General features: G+C 40.5%; 1 protein-coding gene across 1 annotated transcript; it reads left to right on the top strand.

Annotated features, from left to right (window-relative positions):
* The first annotated feature begins 11,948 nt into the window (after positions 1 to 11,948).
* On the top strand, positions 11,949 to 16,718 carry LOC103087567 (HLA class II histocompatibility antigen, DR alpha chain). The gene is made up of 5 exons (XM_007459506.1): positions 11,949 to 12,134; positions 14,203 to 14,448; positions 14,890 to 15,171; positions 15,471 to 15,636; positions 16,309 to 16,718. The coding sequence occupies exons 1-4, from the start codon at positions 12,056 to 12,058 to the stop codon at positions 15,623 to 15,625; spliced, it is 762 nt and encodes a 253-aa protein (XP_007459568.1). The 5' UTR covers positions 11,949 to 12,055; the 3' UTR covers positions 15,626 to 15,636; positions 16,309 to 16,718.
* Positions 16,719 to 26,317: the final 9,599 nt, after the last annotated feature.

The following is a 26,317-nucleotide window of genomic DNA, read 5'->3' as shown; positions in this document are numbered from 1 at the left end:
GGGCAGGGCTCTGAGATGCCCACCCAAATGCTGAGGCACGTGTCTAATGGTCCCCAAAGCACAGAGTGGGGAGGGGGGGTTGATGCTCAGAGTTGGACGGTGGCCTTTCTTCATATATATGACCACAGTGCAGTTGGCACCTCGGGAAGGGTAACCTTCTATGTCTCTCTTCTCCATCACCCTTGACGCTCTGGAACAACTACAGATAGGAAAGTCTGACTCTCGCTATTGTTTGGAAGAAGCCCGAAGCTCTAAAATCTTGTTTAAAATAACATTTCTTGGATCTGTTCCCCTCGCAAGTGTGTTTTTCTGATACAGGATAAAAGATAATTAGCTTTGATAGAGAGGGATGATTCCCTCACTTGAAGGTAATATTTGAGCCTAAAATGAGGAGTTCAAGCTACCTGTAACAGGGACAGTAGGGGGAGGAAGTAGACCCACCAGGGGGCTTAGTGTGCAGGAGGAAGCTGACCAAACAGGTGCAAGTCAGCAACCCTGACCTCTGGGAATGTTGCACCCCAAAGGGTGGTGTGTTCCCAGGTATAAACAGCCTGAAGATTAACCCAAGTCCTGAAGGGATAGAAGCAAGTTACTCTGTGTCCGTGGCCATATTGGAGGCCCCACTGTGATATCTCAGGTCCATAGAGATGAAGGTGATGTGGTAATAAATGCTCAGGGAAGAGCTCTGAGGACTCCTTGGTGTGTATGCCTCCTTGTCCTACTCTACCTTATCCAGTGTCACCTTGGCCTCAGTAGGGGACACAATGGACATGGAATTGTGCTTCCCTTCCGCAGATCTGTGGGGCTTAGGGCCATGACCATGTTCCTTTAAATCAAAGGGAAGCACGGCATTGCCGTCTGGCCAAAACCCAGGAGGAAAAAGAATCAGTGACAAAGTGAGATCCTACAGACTGATGAATCATTTAAAGGAGAAGGAAGAATATAGTGATTTCTAAAGTTCCTGCCACAAAAATAGGGTAACTAATACTGTGATTGGCCTCAAGGACTCTCATTCAGATCCAGCTTTCTTAACAAAATATCCCCATCTTACAGATTTTCCACCAGAAGTCAGTATAAAAATAAAAAGCAGTGGAATTTCTGCACAGCGGTGCTTAAAATACCGAAGCATTTAGGGTTGCTTAAAATACCGAAGCATTTAGGGGACTGAGCTAAATCCTAGCTGAAGAGCTCATTGTACTATTAGAGCCATCCCAGTCTTAGAACCCAAAAAGTGTCTGACAAACCAGTTTCTCCTCGGAAGTGTTTAAATTTTTTAAAATGTACTTTTAAATTTCAGTTTTTACTTTGAAATTTACTTTTGTGAGAAAGTTACGGAAGTGTAAACACAGTCACTAATTATCATCCATGACTTTTCGAAAGTGATAAAATTATGTAAAATTGATTCCGCTGCAGGTTTAGCCTGTAGGAGTGAAGCTCATGGGAAGAATTGGTGAAACACACACTAACGCACTAGCAAACTAGCACAGATGCCTCAGTATGGGAATTAGGAGGACCACAGGATGTGTCTTAATAACTGCAAACTCCTCCCAGGACCCCAGAGAATGCACAATCACAGAGATAGCCAAGCATCTCACACCGGAAATAGGAGAACCTTCTGAATGTTGGGGAAAAGAGGGTTAAAGAAAAGCACACCAACCTAGCAAGCCTCCTGCCTTTGCACCCTTGTACCCTGCCATACTTCCTTGGTTCAAATACTGCACTTGGCCCTCTGGCACAGTCCCAAGCAGGCTATTGCAGTTCCTCATGTGACCAGTAGATGGCATGTTTGTCCAAGAACGTGCACCAGGTTTCAAGGAGGCTAGCGACTTTCTGAGTGGAAAGGGGACCTAGTGAAAAGAGAAGTGCCCTAGCCCATGGCTCCCTCTGTGACCATGAGCTCTCCAGGGCTTCTTCCTGCCTGTCTGACAAAGAGGGTATCAGACTCCAGGCTCTGTAGGGCCTTTGAGGCCCTAACATTCAGGGCTTCTCAAAGTCTATGATTGTAGTGGCCTGATCTGGAGTGGGGGGGGGGGGGGGGGGGGCTGAGAGCTGGGTCCTAGAATGTCCCAGCTCCTAACTTCCAATCTCTTCCTTTCATAAATTTTGCGAAATGGGAGCAAAAATAGGAAAACTGATGCTGCTGAATCTGCTCCAGTCTCCTGGGGCTCCAGAATTCGGTGACGGAACCACCCTGTAGGTACTGGTGGGGATGGGAAAGGAAGAGAAGGAGAGAAAGACACGGAAAGAGAGACTGAAGGGGAGGCGAAAGGAAAAAGGAAAGGTTTCTTGAGAGAGAGGCTGCTTCCTTATCTTACATTCACTGTTACCGTGTTTCATCATCAGGTACTCTTAAAGAAGCAACGATGAAAAAATTATAAATCCAGTTCTCAAGGGCATTTACAGTTTTAAGAGGAGAGAACATAGGCACTAAATTATAATAGTTCAGTGACGAATGAGGGAGTCAAGAAAATCTTCATGGAGGAGATGCTTCACGGGATGGAACATACGGCATAGTTCATACTTCACTGAGAGCTGTGAGCCATAGGTGTAGGAGCTGGCGGGTGTGGAGCATCTATCAGGGACACGGAGCTTTCAATATCGGAGAAATGTCTACTTGTGGAGACATGTGAGAATAAAGAGTATTCCAGTTATTGGCAGAGAGAAAGGAAATCTACACCCTGAAGGCTATGAAAATTATTTAAACTGGAACATGGAAACAATTGGTGACTAGTTCCATGATCACGTCTAAGACATTTAATTAACTGTATCTGGTTGTAATTTAACATAAAATTGGGTATGAGAAACAATCTTTAAAATATTCTTTAATGTTTTTGATTAATCAGGCTTTATTTCTCAAAATAATATTACTTTAAAGTTTAATATGAGCCAAGCAGATTTCCCGTTGTTTCAGACTCTTTTTGACAAAGAATGAACATTGCAGCCTGGAAAGCATTTTATATGATTACATAGAAAACCCTAAGAAAGTTATTAAAATGTCTAGAATGTGTGAATTTATCGAGGGCAATATACAACAAAACAATTGTAATCTTATATGCTAGCAGCAGAATACTGCATATAAAATTATAAAGTAATTCCAATATCAATAAAAACATAAAATACTTAGAGATGAATTTAACCAAAATATGTTTGCTCTCTCTACAGTGAAAAGTATAAAGCTCTGATGAGAGAGATTAATGAAATCTCAAATATATGGAGTGATAGTATATGGCTGGTTGTGGAAGAATTGATATTGTTGAAACACCAGTTCTCCTCAACATAATCCTGATCAATGTTCCCAACAGGTTTGCTTTGTAGAAATAAACAATTCTAAAACTTATAATATGTAGGGTAAAAAAAAGTCGTAAAGGCAAGAAGAAACATTCTACAGCAAAGATACCTAAATTATATACAAATATGAAAAGTTGTTCAACCTCCTCAGTACTAATCAGAGGATTGCAAACCCAAAACACACTGGAAAAATAATAAAAATGTCAAAACATATCAGTTGTAAGCAAGGATGTGGAACAATGTTTCTGCCAGTATACAGCTGATGGGAATATAAACTGATGCAGTCATTTTGGAAGTCAAAATTACATAGTAACATTGAAAATATGTACATACTGCATTATGCCTTAAATATACACCTAGAAAAACTGTTGAGAGCTCATAACAACTTTATTCGTAAGAGCAAAACATTGAAAACAACTTAAGTATCTGTTAACCATTGAATGGTTAAATAACTTTATATATCTTCATATAAATTATAGCTAAATTCACAAACATAAATAAGTTTTTTAGGGCTATTGAAAGTGACCTTCACCTGGATTTTCGGAGTGGTGCATATTCGGCGTTGGCTCCCTCCTGCTGGCCACTGTGTAGGACGTTGGAGTCACTCTCGCACGGTAACCAATCGCTTTCTGATCGTGTTCCGTGCTGACGGTCCTCTTAAGCAGCACAATAATCATAATTCCCTTATGGACGTGACCACCCCCTGGAAGAACTCAGCAGTCCCACAATCCTCACTTCTTGCCTAAATAAGATCAGCTTAGCTGAAATTAATTCCTGGTACATGACGACTGGTGTGTAGTTGACATAATCAGAAGACATAAAAGCAGGAAACATCGCCAAGGAGGAGCATGTCCACGTGGGGAGAACACTGTCTGCAGCTGCTCACATGGTCAGATTTCTTTCTCGGGTCTGGAAACCATTCAGAGATTTTTATCATAAAGAAACATTTACATCAGCGGAGGAGAAGAGTGAGGGAAAATCCAGGAACCGTTGGTGAAATTGGGCAGCGCTCCACGGTAAGCCCTATGTTTGGCTCCACGGTCCGGTGACGTTATTTCTTCTGGGAACCAGTTCCAGCTTCTGCCTTCCGTTGTAGCTTCTGCTGCTCCAGTTACCGACACCTGCAAAGCCCAGGCCAAAGTCCCTTATTCTAGGGCTTCTCTGCTTGTCCTCTCCTCCCTCATGATTACTTTGAACAGCTTCATTGCACTGTTGTGTGTCTGTACTTCACTTCTTCAACCTGTCACTTGAAATGGACACATCTGAGCTGTTTCCAGTCTTTTCCTGCTGCACATAATTTTGCAGTAACTAGACTCATACGCCCCTTGGGCAATTTTTCTTGGGGAGCAATAAGACTGGCAGGACTGAGGAGAAATAAATCTAAACAGAGAAGAGGAATGGCAAAAAAATTTCGTCAGGAAAGTACCAAAGCCCCCCCCTCCAACACTGGCCTGCACCCTAGCACATCAGAGCCAATCTGAGAGACAAACTTTATAGGCTTATGGACCCTGACCTTCTGCACCAAACTTGCTCCAACTTTCCAGAGCCATCACCTTGAAGCATGCTGAACATATAGGCAGATTGTCAAGGGTGAGAGATGCCTCCAGAACAGGAATATAATCCAAAGAACCAGCTTCTCTCTCAGGGCAACTCACAATAATATACAGATCCTTCACAGAAGAAAAAAATATGTATATCTCTAGGGCTCCTACCTTTTCTCCAGGGTCTTCTGTGTTGTGTACTGGACCTCTGGTGAGACCCATCCTTGTGATTTCAGATTTGGGGTCTGAACAGGCTGAGTGGGTATGGGGGTCATTGGCAGCCCTATCACCTCCCCATCACCCTTATCTCACTGCCCAGCACCACACAGCCATCCCTACCTGAAACTTTATCCTTATACCTTCTCCAGGTGGGAGTCAGCATAAATCAGAAATTGATTCTTTGTGCAGGGTAAGTGCCTGATCATCACTCCTGGCTTTCTCTCTTGGCCTCCAGACATGCCTACAAGGCTCTGCATAAGCAAGTATGGGTCTCTAGCTGCTGACCATCAGCAGTTGCTCTGCTGTCTCATCCAGGGCCAAACAGCCCATGCCGCAGCTGAATATGTTGAGTTATTTCCCCACATGTGACATCAGTTTCACAGAAGCCTGACAGGAAGTCTACCCAATTGCAACAGGAGTGCCATTGAAACCAGCCTGATGAGGGGACACGTGGGAACAGTGTCATCCAGTGCCTGGTTGTTTAATGATGCCCAGTGAGTACACTGGTGCATGATCCAGGTGTGACATGGTGCAAGAAATATGAATGGAACATACCTCCACCATTCATGTGGGGTCACCATCAGGGACACATCCTAAGTGTCATAAAAGCTCCTACCCAAGACTAGGTTTTCCAGATCATGGACTTTACATGCCTAAAGGTTTAATGATGGTAACTCTTACCTCACTTTTTCACAGGAGACTTCCTGTTCACTGTATTCCCCACCCCTTTCCCCAGAATCCCAGGGATATCTGCAGAGTCCAGGTGAGCGTCAATCCATGTGAGGGGTGGAGGACCCTTTGCCCGCACCTTCCTTTGGGGGCTCTAGAGAGCTTTTTAAGGAAAGTCCCAGCTTTGTGCTAAGGAGGAGGCTGCAGCGGTGGTACATCTCCCTGGCACTGAGCATCAAGACAATCCCAGACAGGGTAATGCCAGAGGAAGGGGTGCTCTCCTGTGCTGTGAGTGCTTTCAGAGTAGACAGAAACATGTTTCCTGCAATCCACATATACTGAAAACCTAAATTATCCATGCAGGTAGGAGCAAAGCAATTCACAAAGAGAAATGGTAGAATTTCTTGATTCCCAAAGCAGCGTTGATAGACAGCAAGAGTGACGTCATGCAAAAAAAATTTATGAGTCTAAAGATAGAAATAGCATCTTAAGGATATACAAGTACCGATTCCAAAAGTATTATTTTTTTAAAAAAATTTTTTAGTGTTTTCACGTGATGTACATTGGGACAAATCAGAAGAAATACAAATATTAAATGTCGTACGGAAGTTAAACCCACTGGTTATTAGACTTAATCATGAACATATAGGGAAACTACCTGCCTCAAACTTTCTGCCACTTTGATAAATCACAAAGTGGTGGTGATAAGGAGATTTGTTTGGGGCTATGGTCCTACTACAGGAAAGTGGGGGAAGAGTGATCAAAGTAAGATGGGACATTAGTAACCCCTTTGTCTGTGTAAACGTAGAAGCAGACACATCTCTAATAACACTGAGGATGCCTCATATACACATATTTGTGCAAAAACTAAATAAAATGAAAACGGTCCATGTATGAAGGCCCAGGGAATCTTCTTACATTTAATAAAATATTCAGGCTTACTTAGCTCTCAGATTCACTCAGAAGGATAGCAGACAGAATCAAAGCATTTCAAGGGAGCAGCATCTGATCATTCTCTTCAGTGGGAGAAGTTCTTGAAACAGTCCATAATGCAGACCAGGTGCTGGTCTCTGTCCACCTCGTCCCTAAGTGACAGCTTAGGTGCAAGATGAATTTATACCTGTGAAAGTGGCATGTACCCTGCGGTAGAATCCTCATCCTTTTGGAGTCAATGCCTTTTGCATCAAGTTCATGTGCATAGCTTCCAGACCCCTGGTAAGTGCATGCCCAAGTACAAAGGTCACTGCATTCAGAGATGCCCAAGCTATGTATGGGTTCCCACACTTGTTATAATTCATCAGATATTCCTCCTAGCCAAATACAACTTACCAAGCAAAAGCCATTTTTACAATAGATAATTTTGTCTAGAAAGTTAGCTGACATTCTTCCTTTCTTAGGTTTCCTAAAAAGAGCTAGAGATTTAGTCTAAGATTAAATTTGTCCTGGAGAAATAGGAAGGGTATTAAACTTTTACCCGCAAGAATGAAAGTGATTTACAGTTACTTGTTTTCTTTATCAAGCATCATTTTATTTTTCAAATTACTTAAAAGAAACACATTCCATGTTTTGTTTGTGTGCTTATCCAAAAAAATAAAGCATTGTGATGCTTAGTGTAAAAAGATTTTAAAGGTTTTCAAATTGCAAACCATTTAAGCAACCTAATTAGATCAAACACATCTGGGAATTTCTGAGTATGTACACGAGGAAAAAATTAGTTAAAGCAACCTGACTTTTAAAATCTTGGATCATTCACTAGCTTTCTGAACGCTCAATGTCAAGAAAACTGATATGAAGAATTAAATACTATTGACCACAAGAGGGAAGCCTAGTCCTGCTTTTACTGTGTTTAGGAAAAAAAAAAAAAAAAAAAAAAACCTCAAAGGAAAACCATGTTTACTAAGAACCTTTAAAATATTCACCAATAAACACAGTGTACAAGACAAAATAACTGTCATCCCCACCTGAGGCTGCATTTGTGATGGGAGTGGTTTTAGTGTTTTGAATGGACTCGTTCTTGGACTCCACATATTACTGGCTATAGAGTTAGAGATGTGATTTACAAAACTACCTTCCCACTTTCTAAGTGAGACATTGACCAAAGGGCTAGACTTCTGTAAATCTTGGTTTCCTCAGAATAAATTTGAAATATAATGGTAGAAAATATAATGGTAATATTTAATATGATATTTACTATTTTATTAGTAATATTTTAATTGGTAAGGGAGAAAGACCTCACCAAAAAAAAAGACTTTCAGTAAAACCAATGACAGTTCTCTGGCTGATTTCTCACCTTTCTTTCTACCATAGAACTTCAAAGTTCAAAAGTAACCTTATATCAAAAATAGGTAATTCTCTCTCATCATAGTTAGATAAAAACATTGATTTTGCTAAAGCATTTTACGGCATTGGTCATTTCTCGTGTATTATCCTAAGTTTTGAAATGCCCTGTGTGTTAGGTGACATTCATCCACTCATGTTCTCCCGTGTTCTACTGTGATCACCTAACAAACTTCCCTCTTACACTGTACGCTTGACCCGTGCTATGTCAATGCGAACGAGAGCCACCTTCTCATCATGACCTCTATTTTTTGAAAATTTCTTTCATTTATCATAACATTCAGACTTGAAACCTAACTACAAGGTACTTTTTGATCATTTTCTACCACCTTCCTTATCCTAATCCAGCCAGTAAGCAGTCCTAGGGATTCATTCCTCACGTTCAAAGATGATAGATGGAGCTGGAAATGGCTCTGAAAATAATTTGCCAAAACGTGGAAGGAACATAAAGTTGAAGGAGTGAATCAGCCATTGTCCAGGCACAAGGAGGCAGCTGGTGAAGGCAGCCACTCTCAGGCTTCACTGGTGATTTTTCGAATGAAACTTTTCCTTCACAGTCTCTCAACTACCAAGTTCAGCCTATTAGAAGAGACAAGAAAATTGGGAATTATAGAACAATCTGACTCTAGATGCTCAAATCATAACAATGGGGCCTGTGGAAATATTCTGAGATGTGGATTTGAAGTTTCCAACCCCTCTCCCCGTGTGTGTGTGTGTGTGTGTGTGTGTGTGTGTGTCTGCAATTCCTTATTTACAAAAGCTACACAAAGAAAAGTGATTTCGCACCCCTGAGAGCCTGTACAAACTCAGGCCTTTGAAACATCAGATTCCAAGTGGAGGTAAAGAAAAAAATGAATCAAACTCTCATCCTCCCAGGGTAGAGATGAGCCCAAACACCATGGACCCCTTTATTCACACAGGACATCTTAGGAAGGTCCATTAACGCATCATCCCAGCACATTTGTTGATGTCATCAGTTGGCAGTTTTCAGTCTGACACAGGTTTATTTCAGCAGATTAACCTTTGCCCCCTCTCAGCATGGAGAGGAGACATGATAGAGAACAAGGAGAGTTTTTTACATGGGGACTTGGGGAGGAAATGCCTAGATCAATATCCTCAAAGATCCTCTGGTAGGAAGTCTTCAGGAGGATAAATACCATGAAGACTGAGTGCTAGAGGGAAAAGGAGGGAAAGGCAGATAAGGAAGGGGCTGGAGGCTCTCAGAGCTCAAACCACACAAACATGAAGCAGCGAGGTCCCAGACTTGACCTGGGTCCAAGGAGAAAGCGATCTCATTTCCAAGCCCTCGCCTTTTACTCCAAAATAACATTTTCTCTGGTTCTAAGTTTGGATTGTGGGGAGAACTCGAGTGAACTATGGGAGAAATAGAGATACAGAGATAGAGGTGGAGAGATATATTTGCATTTAGTAGTTTTTTTAAAAATTCCTATTTGCTTCTATGGTCTTGTCTGTATAGCAGGGAATAAAACCAAGAATATTACATTTCCCAGGCTCTCCCTACCCCCGGTTTCTGAATGTGGTCTACATTCTGCCAGTGAAACTTAGGAGTGTGAGATTCGGGAAGCAGAGACAGGCTGAAGGTTTCTCAGGTTGTGGATACAAGGGTTCACAGACAGGGGTCTTGTGTTGGCAGCATCCTTGTGTTCCCAAGACATTCCTTCCCCCTGAGCTCTAAAGGAGCCATGATGTCAGCAGTGGCTCCTACAGGTCCCTCCCTCTCAAAGTTAGGGGTCTGTACTGACTTGTGCTCCTCCAGGCTTCCAAAAGTTTTGCTGTATAATTCCCTATAATAGAGTAGAATTGTAATAAATAATCCCATTTAGGGTGTCCTCAGGGATTTCTACTTCCTGAATGAACTCTGACTAGTACAGAGGCTCCGTGCCTTTTAACGTTACCGAGACAACCTCATTCAGGTGCCCTCAGAAATTCCCTCAAACACACAGGAAGTTAGAGGTCAGGAGGAAACAGGGAACCATGATTAATGTCCAGATAGAAACTTCTTTCTCATCACAGAGAAAGGGAACTCAAAGTCTATTCTAAAGACTCCCCAGTTTAGTAATCTCATGAGGAGAACCAATCAGTGTTTTAGGACTAAACGACATCATAAGTTGCTGAGCAACATCTTGGGTTGAAGGTGCTATTACAACATGTAGAACACAGAGACATATATAGTCTCTGAGTTTACTGTACATATATTGAGCATCTTGTAAGAAAAAGGCATTATGGCAGCCAGCAAAGGGCAAGCACAGAAAAATTATATTGGTTAGGTGTGATTAGAGGAGGTTAGGATAGAGGAGATGACAAACCTAAATTATAGGATCAGACTCTCAGCAGAGACTGATACTGTAAAAGTCTCCTCTGGCCCATTCCAGTGCCTCCAGGAAACACAGTCCTCAACAATTTTAGGGCAGAACTGTGTGTGCGTCCTCCCAGGCATCCAGAAGTCAGTATCAGAGGATGTTCAAAGCCCTTAGATACCGGCTTCCCTGGTGGCGCAGTGGTTGAGAGTCTGCTTGCTGTTGCAGGGGACACGGGTTTGTGCCCTGGTCCAGGAAGATCCCACATGCCGTGGAGCGGCTGGGCCCCTGAGCCATGGTTGCTGAGCCTGCGCGTCCGGAGCCTGTGCTCCACAACAGGAGAGGCCAAAACAGTGAGAGGCCACAACAGTGAGAGGCCAGCATACCGCAAAAAAAAAAGAAGCCCTTAGATACAATCCAAAAATCAGCCATGTGTAGAGTCTTAGCTCTTCTGAACTGGGAGGGGAGTAGTAGGGCAGGATGAGACCTCAGCAGTGTAGAAAACACTGTGGAAAACCCACCCTAAGTATATGTGTCATGACTGATCTTCAAGAGTAAACTCACCATCTCATGAGCCGCCGCACTGCCAGGTCTCTCCTCCTTGGAAGTATTTGGATTCCAGCCCTTTCTAGGGTTGGTTTAACACTTTCTGTTTTGCTATATTTTCAAACAATGAGGGTCAGTCAACATGTACTAACTTTCAGTATTCTCAACAGTGAACATCAAGATAAATTCTTTGAATCAGAACTTTCATCATGAGGAAGTAATTGTAAAGCCCTCCTACAGGTTGTTATCTCTAGTCTTCCAGGTAAAATAAGCTCTGCCCCATTTACTCTCTTTATTCATCTATCTGATTCTTCAGGGAAGGTATGTGACCAAAAGTCTTTTCCAATCTCAGGACATATTTAAGGTAATGGGAATTAGGAATAGGTTTCCCCCTTTCTGGTCTACTATCTCCAGTAACCACTACCTACGTTCCAACGTGTAGCTTTCCATACATCTCCAGTTCTGGGAGTGTTGGAACTCAGAGTTTCTCTCCTGATGTTCTCCTGAACTGTCAGGGATCCCAAACTCTTGGGCAGAGTTGGCCACCTTGGAGTCTAGGACACTGGAGGGAGCCTGAGGTAGTAAGAGGTGCCTTAAGGGCAGCTCTGTCACCCAACACTGCCAAGATTCAGGCATTCCTCATAGCCTGACCATTTACCTTCTTTTTAGATGAACTACTGTCCCTTAAATAAATTCCTCAGCTGTCACAGCACAGAGACATGATCTGCCACTAACTCTTATCTTAGGATATTTCCATTGATTCTATTCTCACTAATGTGCTTCAAGCAGATCCATTTCTGGCACTTGGATTGGGATGGAAGAGTCTCTGAGTGATTGCCCATCATTCTTGAAAACTCGATTTTTTTCTTTTTGTTTGGTTGTGAGCTTGTTTGATTGATTAAGAACTTCCTTTTCATCTAATGAACAGAGCATCACCTTTCCTGGACCCTTTGCAAAAGTCCATTCCCTAGCAACAGCAGTGTCATATCAAATGATTTTTCTGATTGGCTGCAGCTCAACTGATTTTAAATTTTAATCAGTCAGACTCTGACACCCTACATTCTCTTTACTTGTATTCCAGTCTGTTGTGACCCACCTTGAGCTCTACTGACCCTCATCGAGACACCTAAAAAGAAAATGGCCATAATTGGAGTCCCAATACCAGGATTTTTCATCACTGTACTGATAAGCCTTCAGGAATCATGGGCTATCACAGGTAAGTGCTGAAAGAATCAAAAGTAGGGATAAATAAGTTCTGAGAGCATCGGATAAGTGAATTGTGGACATTCGAAAGACAATCTTTGGAGTGAAAAAGAAGAGTGACAGGTATTTTCTGGGTCTAACTCTAACGTTATAATAAATTGTAGTTAGAAGAGTTCTCTGCTCACCAGCAATTGAAGTAAAATTTAGATTAGAGAAGCAAAACTGAATTGTATACTGATTAATACTATTGACTTTGATATAAGCCAAACTTTCAGGGAAATATTTTCTGACAGGCATTAACAAGATACCTTTCTGCTCTTTAACTTTTCATTCCTGGAAAATTAGTAAAAATTAAAAACCTCATGTAATTTCATGAGGATTAAATCAGAAAATAATATGAGATTTCTTGGTACCTGTTCTTAACTATTTTTGTCACGGTAGCTATCTTTTGGCCTGTCAATTCTGTCAGCCTATTTGGAGCACAGACATTATACTAAAGATCACTAGAAAGGGATATCACCAAAAAGCAACCATTCACCCAAGGGAGGGGGAAGGGCAGCCATGCTGATATGAATTGCATTTAATTTACTGTCTCTTGGGACGGTGATAACCCCAGTTACAGTGGATCTTAAAAGGATCTTTGGTCGCTGTAACTTAGTAATATTCTTAAGAGAGTAGAAAAATGAGTAAGGAAGTGAAGTGTCTGATAGTACTCTACCATCTCCAGAGCAAATATTGTGCCGTTGTGAAGGTGTATTGTGAAAAAACATTCTTCGCCCCAAGTGACCCCCAAAGAAGGTGGCAGGTAGACTGGAAATAAGTAAAGTAATAACCTAGCTCCAAGACCCATGATGACAGTGTATGTTTCTATTGCTCAGAAAGAGCCACATACAAGGATGCCTTCCAGGAAAGATAGCTTCCCTTGGAGCTAAAAGAGGAAGTTAGAATGTGTGTGTGTGTGTGTGTGTGTGTGTGTGTGTGTGTGTGTGTGTGAGAGAGTGTGTGTGTGTGTGTGTGGCTGCAAATGCTAAATAAATCCCTAGGTTTATCAATATACAGTCAGATTTTAAAACCCACCGCTCATTTACATGCACCACAGAGGCAGCATACTCTTCAGTTGTAGCTTTTCTTATTTCAAGTCCATTATTCCCTTGGTGTAGATTATTCTCACTATCAACCATAATAGAATATGTCCCTTAATGACAGTCTCAATCTAAAGATCTTTAAGGTGCAAGGGAATGTTGGTGAGGTCAATCCAAATATAGTACTTCCCTCAGAGGGATGCAGGGTGTGGGTGTGGATACAGGAAAGCGAGTGCTCTACAATGCTACAAGGTCTCAAACTTAATTATTTGGGTACCACAATCTCCAGTCATACAGTCCATGGGTCTGGCCCTTAAACATAAAGCAGTTTCTGATGCTAAAGTACTTGTTGTAATCCCGATGATATACTAAGAAATTACTTAAAACTAGTCTCATTTCATCTTAAAAACAAACCCAACATGGAAGCAAAACCACAGTAGAATATAATGGGAAAACTACATATAAATAGATAAAGTAATCTACTCAAGATCACTAGGTAGCTGAATGAGAATTCGAGATTTAATTTGATTCCAGAGTTCAAACCCAACCTTTTAAACACTGTTTCTCTCTTCTTAGAGTTATGGTGCTCTGAGACATGCCCTGGGATTCTGGCTTAAATTATTTAATTCCTAGGTCAAGAGAGTGAGAGAACATTTCTCTTTTAGGGGCTACTGCTGAAATTCTAAAGAGGGAATCATTTCTCAGGCAGTAACATAGAGTCAAACAAAAGCTTCACGAGACTCTAGTTTTTCAGCCCTCATTTCCTCAATCCACACTCTCTGCATTGAACCTTTGCTTGTCCACTCCCAGCTCTGTTGAACACGAATGTCCTTCACCCAGGCCTCATCTTCCCACTCATCCCTACTCTCCATCACTCCTCCTTTCCACTTGCCCTTCTCTTTCCACTACTCCTGCCCACATGTGTGTGTCTCACATCCTGGGTTCTTCTTCAACTCTCTCTCCTGGTTCCCACCCTAATTCCCTTTCTTGTCTTTTCAGAGGATCACGTGATCATCCAGGCCGAGTTCTCTCTGTCCCCTGATCAATCAAACGAGTTTATGTTTGACTTTGATGGTGATGAGATTTTCCACGTGGATATGGAAAAGAAGGAGACAGTGTGGCGGCTTAAAGAATTTGGAAATTTTGCCAGCTTTCAGGCTCAGGGTGCATTGGCCAATATGGCTGTGGGAAAAGCCAACCTGGACATCATGATAAAGCGCTCCAACCACACCCCAAACACCAATGGTACCTCTCTCTGCTGCACTCCTAGGCTTGGGAATTGTAGCTTTAAATAGATACTTCAGCTCTTTGTGTTATGTTACTGTGACTGCCTTTCCCTCCCAGGGACCTGTTCTTGCCATATGCAAGTTCCAAATTCTCATGCCACCAGCCCAAGAACTTTATGAGTTTGTTCCTTTCTCGACGTGCTCACATCTCGTCTCTAGCATCTACAGTCTCTCATAAAGTCATTGCCCTGAATCCATGCTGGGGGAGCCAGGAATGAGGTCCTTGCGTATCTTACACCTCAATGTTTGTTCCCGTTCACGGGGGAGGGTATCAGAGCTGGGTATCTGAGACCATGACACAGATTCTCAGGGCACAATTTCAATTGCTTTTTCAGCCTTGGTGGGAGGGAGAAGGGCAGGGTTAAGCAGGGAAGGCTAATTTCTGTCACCTGTCCCCCAGTACCTCCAGAAGTGACTGTGCTCTCAAACACCCCTGTGGAACTGGGAGAACCCAACATCCTCATCTGTTTCATCAACAAGTTTTCTCCACCAGTGATCAATGTCACGTGGCTTCAAAATGGCAAACCTGTCACCACAGGAGTGTCAGAGACGGTCTTCCTGCCCAGGAATGACCACCTTTTCCGCAAGTTTCACTACCTCCCCTTCGTGCCCTCAGCCGAGGATGTCTATGACTGCAAGGTGGAGCACTGGGGTTTGGAGGAGCCTCTTCTCAAGCACTGGGGTAAGAACCATCCTTAAATCTCCTGTATTTTATGGTTTTCTCCTGTGATGCATGTGTCTGGCCCTTTGGGGCCACAAGTCCCCTAACTGTTTCATGACAACTGCTCCAATTCCTGTTCCTGGTTTCCCATTGCTCAGCTTTCCCCACTTGTAATCTGTAATTCCCTTAATACGTCATCCTGTCTTCCTCTTATTTAGTTGATGAAAAGATATTCTTTTGACTAAGTACCCTATATTTGGTCCTAAGTGCTGCTCCCTACCACATGCATTACTTCTGTACTCTGATTTATTTTTCCCCAGAGTATGAAGCTCCAACCCCCCTCACAGAGACCACAGAGAACACGGTGTGTGCCCTGGGCCTGGTTGTGGCTCTGGTGGGCATCATTGTTGGGACCATCTTCATCATCAAGGGTGTGCGCAAAGGCAACACTGTTGAACACCGAGGGCCTCTGTGAGGCACCTGCAGGTGGGTTTGATGTGGTCAGAGGAAGACATATATGGAATGATCCAGAGGAAGGAAACAGAGTGAGGGAAAGGACATGTGATGCCTTTAAGGGAAAACAAGTGCAAAAGTCATGGCCCTTGATTTATCTTTGCTGGACAAAATCAGACATTGCCGTCATCTGATATTCCAAAGCCTCACAGTCCTATGTCCCTTTCCATACATGTGTCCCTAAAACCACACCTCCTGTCTTAGAACTTATCTCCAGTGCCTAAAATAATTGTTTCACATTAGAATACTGAGTCCTGTGATCTGGGAGAGTCAACTTCAAGATTAAGACTCTTCCTGGCTTATATTTCCTGAGCAGGATATCTGTTTTGAAGCATTTCCAGAGCTTCACTCTTTGGGGTTTAGGGTAGATTCATTGTATGAAGTGGAAATCTCTTAGAGGCCAAAGCCTGTTTTTGCCCCTTCATTCTGAAAAATAGTGTCAGAAGGTCTAAGAGAAAGTAAAGCATGGTCTGCTTATTGATCCTTACTTGGAAAGTTTGAAAGGTTGTATTTACAAGAGGTCACACAAATACTAAGAGATTGTTCCAAAGTCAAAGGATTAAAGGTGAAGAGGAAGGAATCTGAAGGTGAGAGCTCAAAATATTCATCTTAAACTCTATTGTAACTGTGTGTGTCCTGTTACAGGTAATGGACTTTGTTAAAGAGAAGATCGGTGAAGATATTTCTGCTTTAATAGCTTTACAAACCCGGCAGTACTCCGATTTTTCACCTCAGTGACAGCAACCATCCTTCAGCACTTCCCAACCCTTTAGCTACTCTAAGAGTAAAGACGCCTTCTACAATCTCCAAATTCTAATGTCTAGTTATTCCCTGTCTATTGCTCCTTCTTGTATTGGCTTTCCCTCCGTTTTCCACTGTCTTTTTATTATCACCATGTAATGCCTTTGGAATAGAGCCCATAGGATCCTTTCTCTGCTATGGAACCTTTTGAATGTTCTATGGGCTTTCTCTTGTAAACTTATTATTTGGAGTTTCTTCTGACTGCAATTGTGATTTTTCTGAATACAATAAACTTTGAGTGGGTCTTAAGTGGAGTTTTTGGTATGGGAGCCAATTCTTGATGGTGGCTGGGGAGTATATGTGATCCTTTCATCCTGAAATGTCTGAATGTTAAATGTATCTTATAGGCTCTGTAGTTAATCAGAAATAGCCTGGTTCATTAGGACACAAGTCCATTCAGAGGATCTTCCAGCAATCCAGTTGCTGTGGTCTGGTCCTCATATAGAAAACCCTAGAGTAGGGTTTATTTGTTGAGAGATGACTTAGCAACAGGTTCATAATCTGGTTTGGATTCTTCAGCCTCCAAATCAGTGAGATATCCAGATCTTCAGGAGAGTGAATCTTAAATCCTAAGGAAGACTTCTGATAATGGATGAGACAGATGGTGGGGAACAGATGGTGGTGGAGTGGTGAGCAGAATAGAGGAGCGTTCATATACATAACAGGATATCCAAATCAACACCACGCATTTTAGACTTAAGGAGGCATGAGATTGGACACTGAGATTGACATTACCATTTTCTTCTTTTTTTTAACATCTTTATTGGACTATAATTGCTTTACAATGTTGTGTTGGTTTATGCTGTATAACAAAGTGAATCAGCTATACGTACACATATATCTCCAAACCCCCTCCCTCTTGCATCTCCCTCGCACCCTCCCTATCCCACCCCTCTAGGTAGTCACAAAGCACAGAGCTGATCTCCCTGTGCTATGTAGCTGCTTCCCACTAGCTATCTATTTTACATTTGATAGTGTATATATATTAATACCACACTCTTACTTCATCCCAGCTTACCCCTTCCCCTCCCTGGGTCCTCAAGTCTATTCTCTATGCCTGTGTCTTTATTCCTGTCCTGCTCCTAGGTTCATAGGAAGCATTTTTATTTTTTTTTGATTCCATATATATGTGTCAGCATGCTGTACTTGTTTTTCTCTTTCTGACTTAACTTCACTCTGTATGACAGACACTAGGTTCATCCACCTCACTACAAATAACTCAATTTCGTTTCTTTTTATGTCTGAGTAATATTCCATTGTATATTTGTGCCACATCTTCTTTGTCCATTCATCTGTTGATGGACACCTAGATTGCTTCCATGTTATGGCTATTGTAAATAGTGCTGCAGTGAACATTGTGGTACATGACTCTTTTTGAATTAATGTTTTCTCAGGGTAAATGCCCAGTAGTGGGATTGCTGGGTTGTATGGTAGTTCTACTTTTAGTTTTTTAAGGAACATCCATACTGTCCTCCATAGTGGCTGTATCAATTTACATTCTCACCAACAGTGCAAGAGGGTTCCCTTTTCTCCACACCCTCTCCAGCATTTATTGTTTGTACATTTTTTGATGATGGCCATTCTGACCAGTGTGAGCTGATACCTCATTGTAGTTTTGATTTGCATTTCTCTGATGATTAGTGATGTTGAGCATCCTTTCATGTGTTTGTTGGCAATCTGTATATCTTCTTTAGAGGAATGTCTGTTTAGGTCTTCTGCCCATTTTTGGTTTGCGTTGTTTGTTTTTTTGATATCGAGCTGCATGAGCTGCTTGTATATTTTGGAGGTTAATCCTTTGTCAGTTGCTTCATTTGCAAATATTTTCTCCCATTCTGAGGGTTGTCTTTTCGTCTTGTTTATGGTTTCCTTTGCTGTGCAAGAGCTTTTAAGTTTCATTAGGTCCCATTTGTTTATTTTTGTTTTTATTTCCATTTCTCTAGGAGGTGGGTCATAAAGAATCTTGTTGTGATTTATGCCATAGAGTGTTCTGCCTGTGTTATCCTCTAAGAGTTTGGTAGTGTCTGGCCTTACATTTAGGCCTTTAATCCATTCTGAGTTTATTTTTGTGTGTGGTGTTAGGAAGTGTTCTAATTTCATTCTTTTACATGTAGCTGTCCAGTTTTCCCAGCATCACTTATTGAAGATGTTGTCTTTTCTCCGTTATATATTCTTGCCTCCTTTATCAAAGATAACATGACCATATGTGCATGGATTTATCTCTGGACTTTCTATCCTGTTCCATTGATCTATATTTCTGTTTTTGTGCCAGTACCATACTGTCTCGATTACTGTAGCTTTGTAGTATAGTCTGAAGTCAGGGATCCTGACTCCTCCAGCTCCATTTTTCTTTCTCAAGATTTATTTGGCAATTCTGGGTCTTTTGTGTTTCCATACAAATTGTGAAATTTTTTGTTCTAGTTCTGTGAAAAATGCCATTGGTATTTTGATAGGCATTGCATTAAATCTATAGATTGCTTTGGGTAGTATAGTCATTTTCGCAATGTTGATTCTTCCAATCCAAGAACATGGTACACCTCTCCATCTCTTTGTATCATCTTTAATTTCTTTCATCAGTTTCTTATAGTTTTCTGTATACAGGTCTTTTGTCTCCTTAGGTAAGTTTATTCCTAGGTATTTATTCTTTTTGTTGCAATGGTAAATGGGAGGGTTTCCTTAATTTCTCGTTCAGAATTTTCATCATTAATGTATAGGAATGCAAGAGATTTCTGTGCATTACTTTTGTATCCTGCTACTTTACCAAATTCATTGATTAGCTCTATTAGTTCTCTGCTAGCATCTTTAGGATTCTTTATGTATAGTATCATGTCATCTGCAATCAGTGACAGTTTTACTTCTTCTTTTCTGATTTGGATTCCTTTTATTTCTTTTTCTTCTCTGATTACTATGGCTAAAACTTCCAAAACTATGTTGAATAATAGTGGTGAAAGTGGGCAACCCTGTCTTGTTCCTGATCTTAGATGAAATGGTTTCCTTTTTTCACCATTGAGAATAATGTTGGCTGTGGGTTTGTCACATATGGCCTTTATTATGTTGAGGTAATTTCCCTCTATGCCTACTTTCTGGAGGGTTTTTATCATAAATCGGTGTTGAATTTTGTTGAAAGCTTTCTCTGCATCTATTGAGATGATCATATGGTTTTTCTCCTTCAGTTTGTTAATATGGTGTATCACACTGATTGATTTGCATGTATTGAAGAATTCTTGCATTCACTGGCTAAAGCCCACTTGATCATGATGTATGATCCTTTTAATGTGCTGCTGGATTCTCTTTGCTAGTATTTTGTTGAGGATTTTTGCATCTATGTTCATCAGTGATATTGGCCCTTAGTTTTCTTTCTTTGTAACATCTTTGTCTGGTTTTGGTATCAAGGTGATGGTGGCCTTGTAGGATGAGTTTGAGAGTGTTCCTCCCTCTGCTATATTTTGGAAGAGTTTGAAAAAGGATAGGTGTTAGCTCTTCTCTAAATGTTTGATAGAATTTGCCTGTGAATCCATCTGGTTCTGGGCTTTTGTTTGTTGGAAGATTTTTAATCATAGTTTCAATTTCAGTGCTTGTGATTTGTCTGTTTATATTTTCTATTTCTTCCTGGTTCAGTCTCAAAACGTTGTGCTTTTCTAAGAATTTGTCCATTTCTTCCAGGTTGTCCATTTTACTGGCATATAGTTGCTTGTAGTAATCTCTTATGATCTTTTGTATTTCTGCAATGTCAGTTGTTACTTCTCCTTTTTCATTTCTAATTCTGTTGACTTGTGTCTTCTCCCTTTTTTCCTTGACGAGTCTAGGTAATGGTTTATCAATTTTTTTTATCTTCTCAAAAAACTAGCTTTTAGTTTTATTGATCTTTGCTATTGTTTCCTTCATTTCTTTTCCATTTATTTCTGATCTGATATTTATGATTTCTTTCCTTCTGCTAACTATGGGGGGTTTTGCTCTTCTTTCTCTAATTGCTTTCAGTGTAAGGTTAGGTTGCTTATTTGAGATTTTTCTTGTTTCTCGGGGTAGGATTGTATTGCTATAAACTTCCCTCTTAGAGCTGCTTTTCCTGCATCCCATAGGTTTTGGGTCATGGTGTTTTCATTGTCATCTGTTTCTAGGTATTTTTTGATTTCCTCTTTGATTTCTTCAGTGATCTCTTAATTAACTTTTTGTAGTGTAACGTTTAGCCTTCATGTGTTTGTATTTTTTCAGCTTTTTTCCTGTAATTGATATCTAGTCTCATAGCATTCTGGTCAGAAAAGATACTTGATACGATTTCAATTTTCTTAAATTTACCAAGGCTTGATTTGTGACCCAAGATATGATCTATCCTGGAGAGTGTTCCATGAGCACTTGTGAAGAAAGCGTATTCTGTTGTTTTTGGATGGAATGTCTTAGAAATATCAATTTAGTCCATCTTGTTTAATGTGTCGTTTAAAGCTTGTGTTTCCTTATTTATTTTCATTTTGGTTGATCTGTCCATTGGTGAAAGTGGGGTGTTAAAGTCCCCTACTATGATTGTGTTACTGTCGATTTCCCCTTTTATGGCTGTTAGTATTTGCCTTATGTATTGAGGTGCTATGTTGGGTGCATAAATATTTACAACTTATGGATTGATCTATTGATCATTATGTAGTGTCCTTCTTTGTCTCTTGCAATAGTGTTTATTTAAAAGTCTATTTTGTCTGATATGAGAATTGCTGCTCCAGCTTTCTTTTGAGTTCCATTTGCATGGAATATCTTTTTCCATCCCCTCACTTTCAGTCTGTATGTATCCCTAGGTCTGAAGTTGGTCTCTTGTAGACAGTGTATATATGGGTCTTGTTTTTGTATCCATTCAGCCAGTCTATGTCTTTTGGTGGGAGCATTTAATCCATTTACATTTAAGGTAATTATTGATATCTATGTTCCTATTACCATATTCTTAATTGTTTTGGGTTTGTTTTTGTAGGTCATTTCCCTCTCTTGTGTTTCCTGCCTAGAAAAGTTCCTTTAGCATTTGTTGCAAAGCTGGTTTGGTGGTGCTGAATTCTCTTTGCTTTTGCTTGTCTGTAAAGGTTTTAATTTCTCCATCGAATCTGAATGATATCTTTGCTGGGTAGAGTAACCTTGGTTGTAGGTTTTTCCCTTTCATCACTTTACCCATTTTCTTAACTTAGACTGAAACTAATTTTTATCACATTGAGTTATTTTGAAAATTTCAAATTAAAATGCAAGCAAAATAGTTAGATATCATGCTTAGTGATATTATAAATTCCATTAGTTTTCTTCAAAATTTTTACAGCCTATTGATAAAAATCTAAGAGAAGCAAAATAAAAATAAGCAAAACAAGCACAAATCATGGCAGCATGACCTTGAAGGGTAGCAGAATATGCCACCACACAATATGCCTCTTTGGCATAAGGATTATTTTGACCTAACAGGTGGTTTTAGATAATAGAATTTAAATTACTTGTTGGCCACAGGAGTCTGCAATACCAAATATCTCCTGCAAATACCTCTGGTATTGTAGAAACTCAAATACAAAAAATTATTAAGCCACTTGGCTAAAAGAGATTAGTGCCTCTTCATGTACATTCTTTTATTTATTTGGTACAGAATGGTTTGGTTCATGGGGTCTATGAATAGATGCCTATTTCAGTCTCTTGGTATTTTCCTTCTGATAGTCATCATTGTTGACTCCCTGACGAGCTGTGTTCTCTCAAGGGTTTTATAGGTGTTCACAGCACCATTAATACATCAGATTGTCTCACTGTGCTTTGAGAAAGAGAAACATGATGAACAATGAGATGAACAGCAAAAGCCTTCTTCAAAAGTGATTTCATAACCTGTAAGTTTCACAGCGAAACAAGTCACCCTGATGATAACTGAGTGTGCTAATAACAAACACATGAGAGGATGACCAAAAGGGGGGAATTGTTGAAGTAATTACACAAGGAGGCCATTAGACTGAGATGGCTTGAATGCCTTGGTAGCCTGCATAAGCAAACCCAAACCCAAGCCAGATCTAATATCCGTTAATGCACTCATATCCCAGAAAACGAATTTAAGAGCAACCAGTCACAAACACCCAGCTAGGCTTTTGCAAGTAAGGCGGCCACTTAAGTTATAGCCAATCAAATAGTTTCCTTTCTTTCCTACTGCCTCATTTTTATAAAAGTCTTTCCCCCAGCTTATGTTAATGGAGTACTCCTACCCACTTTCGGTTTGGCACTGCTGGATTTGCGTTGATATTCCCTCAAATAAATTCTTGAAAAAATTTTGGTGGGTCTCAGTTTACCAGATTGTAAACGATATTGTATACTTAATTTTTGTTTAATGTCTTCATTGCCATATATAGAATACAAATCGATTTTTTGGGTTGATTTTGAATTCTGCAACCTTGATGAACTTTCTTATTAGTTGTAGCAGTGAGGTTTTTTTTGGGGGGGGAGCATTCTTTGGAATCAAGAAAATGATACCATTTGCAATAGCATCCAAAAATGTCAATTATCAAGGAATAAATCTAATAAAAGATGAGTGAGATTTCTATAGTGGAAACTACAAATCATCATTAAGAGAAATTAATAGAACTACATAAATGATGAGAATACAAAGTTTGGAGATCGATCATAAGAGTAAATATTTTAAAGATGTCAGTTCTCTCTAAATTAATCTAAATTCAGTAAGAATCTCATTAACATCATGGCAAGGAACTTTGTTTGCTGGCTTTCTTGCTAGTTTTGTTTTGTTTCTTCACTGTTTTGGGGTTTTCTTGTTGTTGTTGGTGGTGGTGTGGGAGGATTGCCAAGCTGAATTTAAAACTTCACATGTAAATACTATAGTCTTAGATTAGCCAAGAAAATTTTGAAAAACAAACTGGAAGAAATTCAGCACAAGATAACGAAAGCTATATGAGTTAACATTGTGCGATATATTAATTGCTATAGTGTGGTGTTGGCTCAAGTATAGACAAACTGCACAACAGAACAAAAGAGAAATTCTAGAAACAGATCCCCTCACAAATGCAATGCTCTGGTCTATGGTGACACTGCAGAGCAATGGGGGAAAGATGGTCTTTTCAATAAATGCTGCTAGGTCGTTTGAAGGTCCATTTAAGGAAATTTAATGTGACACCTACTCAAATTTCAATAAAAACCAATTTCAGATGGATTGGAAAAATTCAGTAAGATTTAACATTGAAGCAAACGGGGCCTTGGATTTCAATTGACGGATGATCTAAATTTCTTTATCACATGTACCACTATACAGATTGTCTTTTTTTTTTTTTTTTTTTTTTTTTTTGCGGTTCGTGGACCTCTCACTGTTGTGGCCTCCCCTGTTGTGGAGCACAGGCTCCGGACGCGCAGGCTGCCAGCGGCCATGGCTCACGGGCCCGGCCGCTCCGCGGCATGTGGGATCTTCCCGGACCAGGGCACGAACCCGTGTCCCCTGCATCGGCAGGCAGATTCTCAACCACTGCGCCACCAGGGAAGCCCCCAGATTGCCTATTTTGAGTCAGTTTTGATAAATTATATGGGGTAGATTAAAGAAGGGTACAAATTATTTGCATTTATCTCATGGAGACGTAGATTGTATATCCCCTCTCCTTAAATCTGGACTGACCCTATACTCACTTAGACCATTATAATGTGATGGAAATTACTCCACACAAGTTCTGAGGCTAAGTTTGAAGAAGTCTTGTAGCTTTTACTTTCCTTTCTCGGGAGTCCTGAGGCATCAGGCTTGTCTTCACAGCTGATGGGACCACATAGCCCACGTTAGAGGCACTGGAACTTCATGCAGAGGGAGAGAGTGTCTCAGTGTTCCAGATGAGCCTCCAGAGCCAGCCCCAGCTACTGTCTGACTGCAGCCATGTGAGAGACCCTCCATGAAAACCACCCACTAAGCTCAACCAACTCTTAGAATTGTGAAAAATCATCAAATAGCTACAGTTTTAAGTCACTAAGTTTGGGGATGATTTGTTACACAGAAATAGATCATGAAATTTAGTGTTTTTCAATTAATTTCATCTAAAATATCAAATCTACTGGCATAAAATTCTTTATAATATCTTCTTAGTATCTTTTTAATGCCTGTAGGATCTTTAAGAATATTATCTTTTACATTCCAGATGTTAATAATTTGTAATTTAGACTTTTTTTCTGCTTTAGCAATCTTGTAGGTGATTTATTTAAAAAGTGAAAGAAAAGAAAGAAAACCTTCTAGTTTTGTTAGTTTTCTTTATTATACATTTATTTTAAATTGTATTAATTTTCTCTTTTACCTTTATTATTTCCTTTCCTCTATTTTTCAAGCTAAATTTACTTTTCCTAGATACTTAAGATAAAAGTTTAGGTCTTGGGCTTCCCTGGTGGTGCAGTGGTTGAGGATCCGCCTGTCGATGCAGGGGACACGGGTTCGTGCCCCGGTCTGGGAGGATCCCACATGCCGCGGAGCGGCTGGGCCCGTGAGCCATGGCCACTGAGCCTGCACATCCGGAGCCTGTGCTCCGCAACGGGAGAGGCCACAACAGTGAGAGGCCCGCGTACCGCAAAAAAAAAAAAAAAGTTTAGGTCTCTGATTTTTATATATTTTTCCTTTTATAATATAAGCATTTAAATCTATAAATTTCCCTCTGGAGATTCCTTTGGTTGCATACCACATGTACTGAAAATCTATTTTAACATTCCCATAGTTTTCTAATTTCTCATCTGATTTATTCTTTGATAAGCCATGGATTATCTAGAAGTGTATTACTTCACTTCCCAAAACTGGCTACTATCTCAGCTAAATATTCCTGATTACAGGATACAGAAAACTCAAGATAAAACAGAGAATGAAGTAAAGAAACCTACCAGACCCACATGTGACCAAAATTCAGGAATAAAAATAAAAACTATTATTGAAAACCTCTTGTTGGGGCTCCGGGAAGGCTGTTCCCAAATATGCCACAATGGCATATTGATTGTTTTGAACTAGTTACTTCAGAAATGGCTAATGCAAGAGGGATACTCTGACCCTCCTTCTGTCTCCCTGAAAGCAGGAAATAATCTCTCATGTGAAAGACGCACTCCCTGCATCTGGAGCTATGACACACTTATCACCATTCAGACCAAGAAACCTATATAAACAAACCTTGTTGCATCTTTAATTTATTGATGCTACCTCAGGCCCAAACTTTGGTTAGATTCTTCACTATTAGAGCACCCAAAACCTAAGTTTCTTTGTCCTGTCAATTACTCACAAACTTATTGTTTCTTTGTCTAAAAAGGATAAAAGCTACCTGCTTTGGCCACTTCTTGGGTCCTATTTCTAGAGACCTCCATGCACGTGAATTAAAATTTGTTTCTTTTTCTCTTGCTAATCTGTCTTGTATCAATTTTATTAATAGTCTAGCCACAGGAACTCAGGAAGGATAGAGAGGGAAATTCTCACCCTCCCGCTGCCCACCCTCCCCACCAGACACTCCCTTCCTCCCTCTCTCTCTCTCTCTCTCTCTCTCTCTCTCTCTCTGCCTACGTTTTTCCTTGAAGCTCTATCAGGCAGACGCTTCTCACTCCATGTTTATTTGAACAAAACTTTGTAAAGAAATGTGGGTTAAAGATGTGTTCACATGAAAGGGAGGCCATAAGGCTTGAATATAAAAGGGACCAGGAAAGAATGAAGATAGGATACTGCTTTCAATATTCCGGATTTCCAGGTCAAAGGGCAGGGGCTGAGGAAGTCATCAGGAAGGAGATTTTCTGCAGGAGCAAATCAGATCTTGAGAAAGTACTCTTCTTTGTGGATTAAAAGCCCAACAGGAAACACTTTCATGCTGCAAAGTAGCTAAGCCAGAAGGTTCTTCCTCTTATGAGTGTCATTATCTTCACT

The sequence above is a fragment of the Lipotes vexillifer genome, unplaced genomic scaffold (genome assembly GCF_000442215.2).
Source record: "Lipotes vexillifer unplaced genomic scaffold, Lipotes_vexillifer_v1.1 scaffold862, whole genome shotgun sequence".
In the NCBI taxonomy this organism is placed as follows: Eukaryota; Metazoa; Chordata; class Mammalia; order Artiodactyla; family Lipotidae; genus Lipotes; species Lipotes vexillifer.
This window is presented reverse-complemented; position numbering and strand designations above follow the sequence as displayed.

What these genes read in the sequence shown, in the direction of transcription:
- LOC103087567 (XM_007459506.1), top strand. Translation starts at nt 12,056, where the DNA reads ATGGCCATAATTGGAGTCCCAATACCAGGATTTTTCATCACTGTACTG. An exon ending in GGAATCATGGGCTATCACAG is followed by an intron (nt 12,135 to 14,202) that starts GTAAGTGCTGAA and finishes TTGTCTTTTCAG; the next exon opens with AGGATCACGTGATCATCCAG. An exon ending in GCCTCTTCTCAAGCACTGGG is followed by an intron (nt 15,172 to 15,470) that starts GTAAGAACCATC and finishes ATTTTTCCCCAG; the next exon opens with AGTATGAAGCTCCAACCCCC.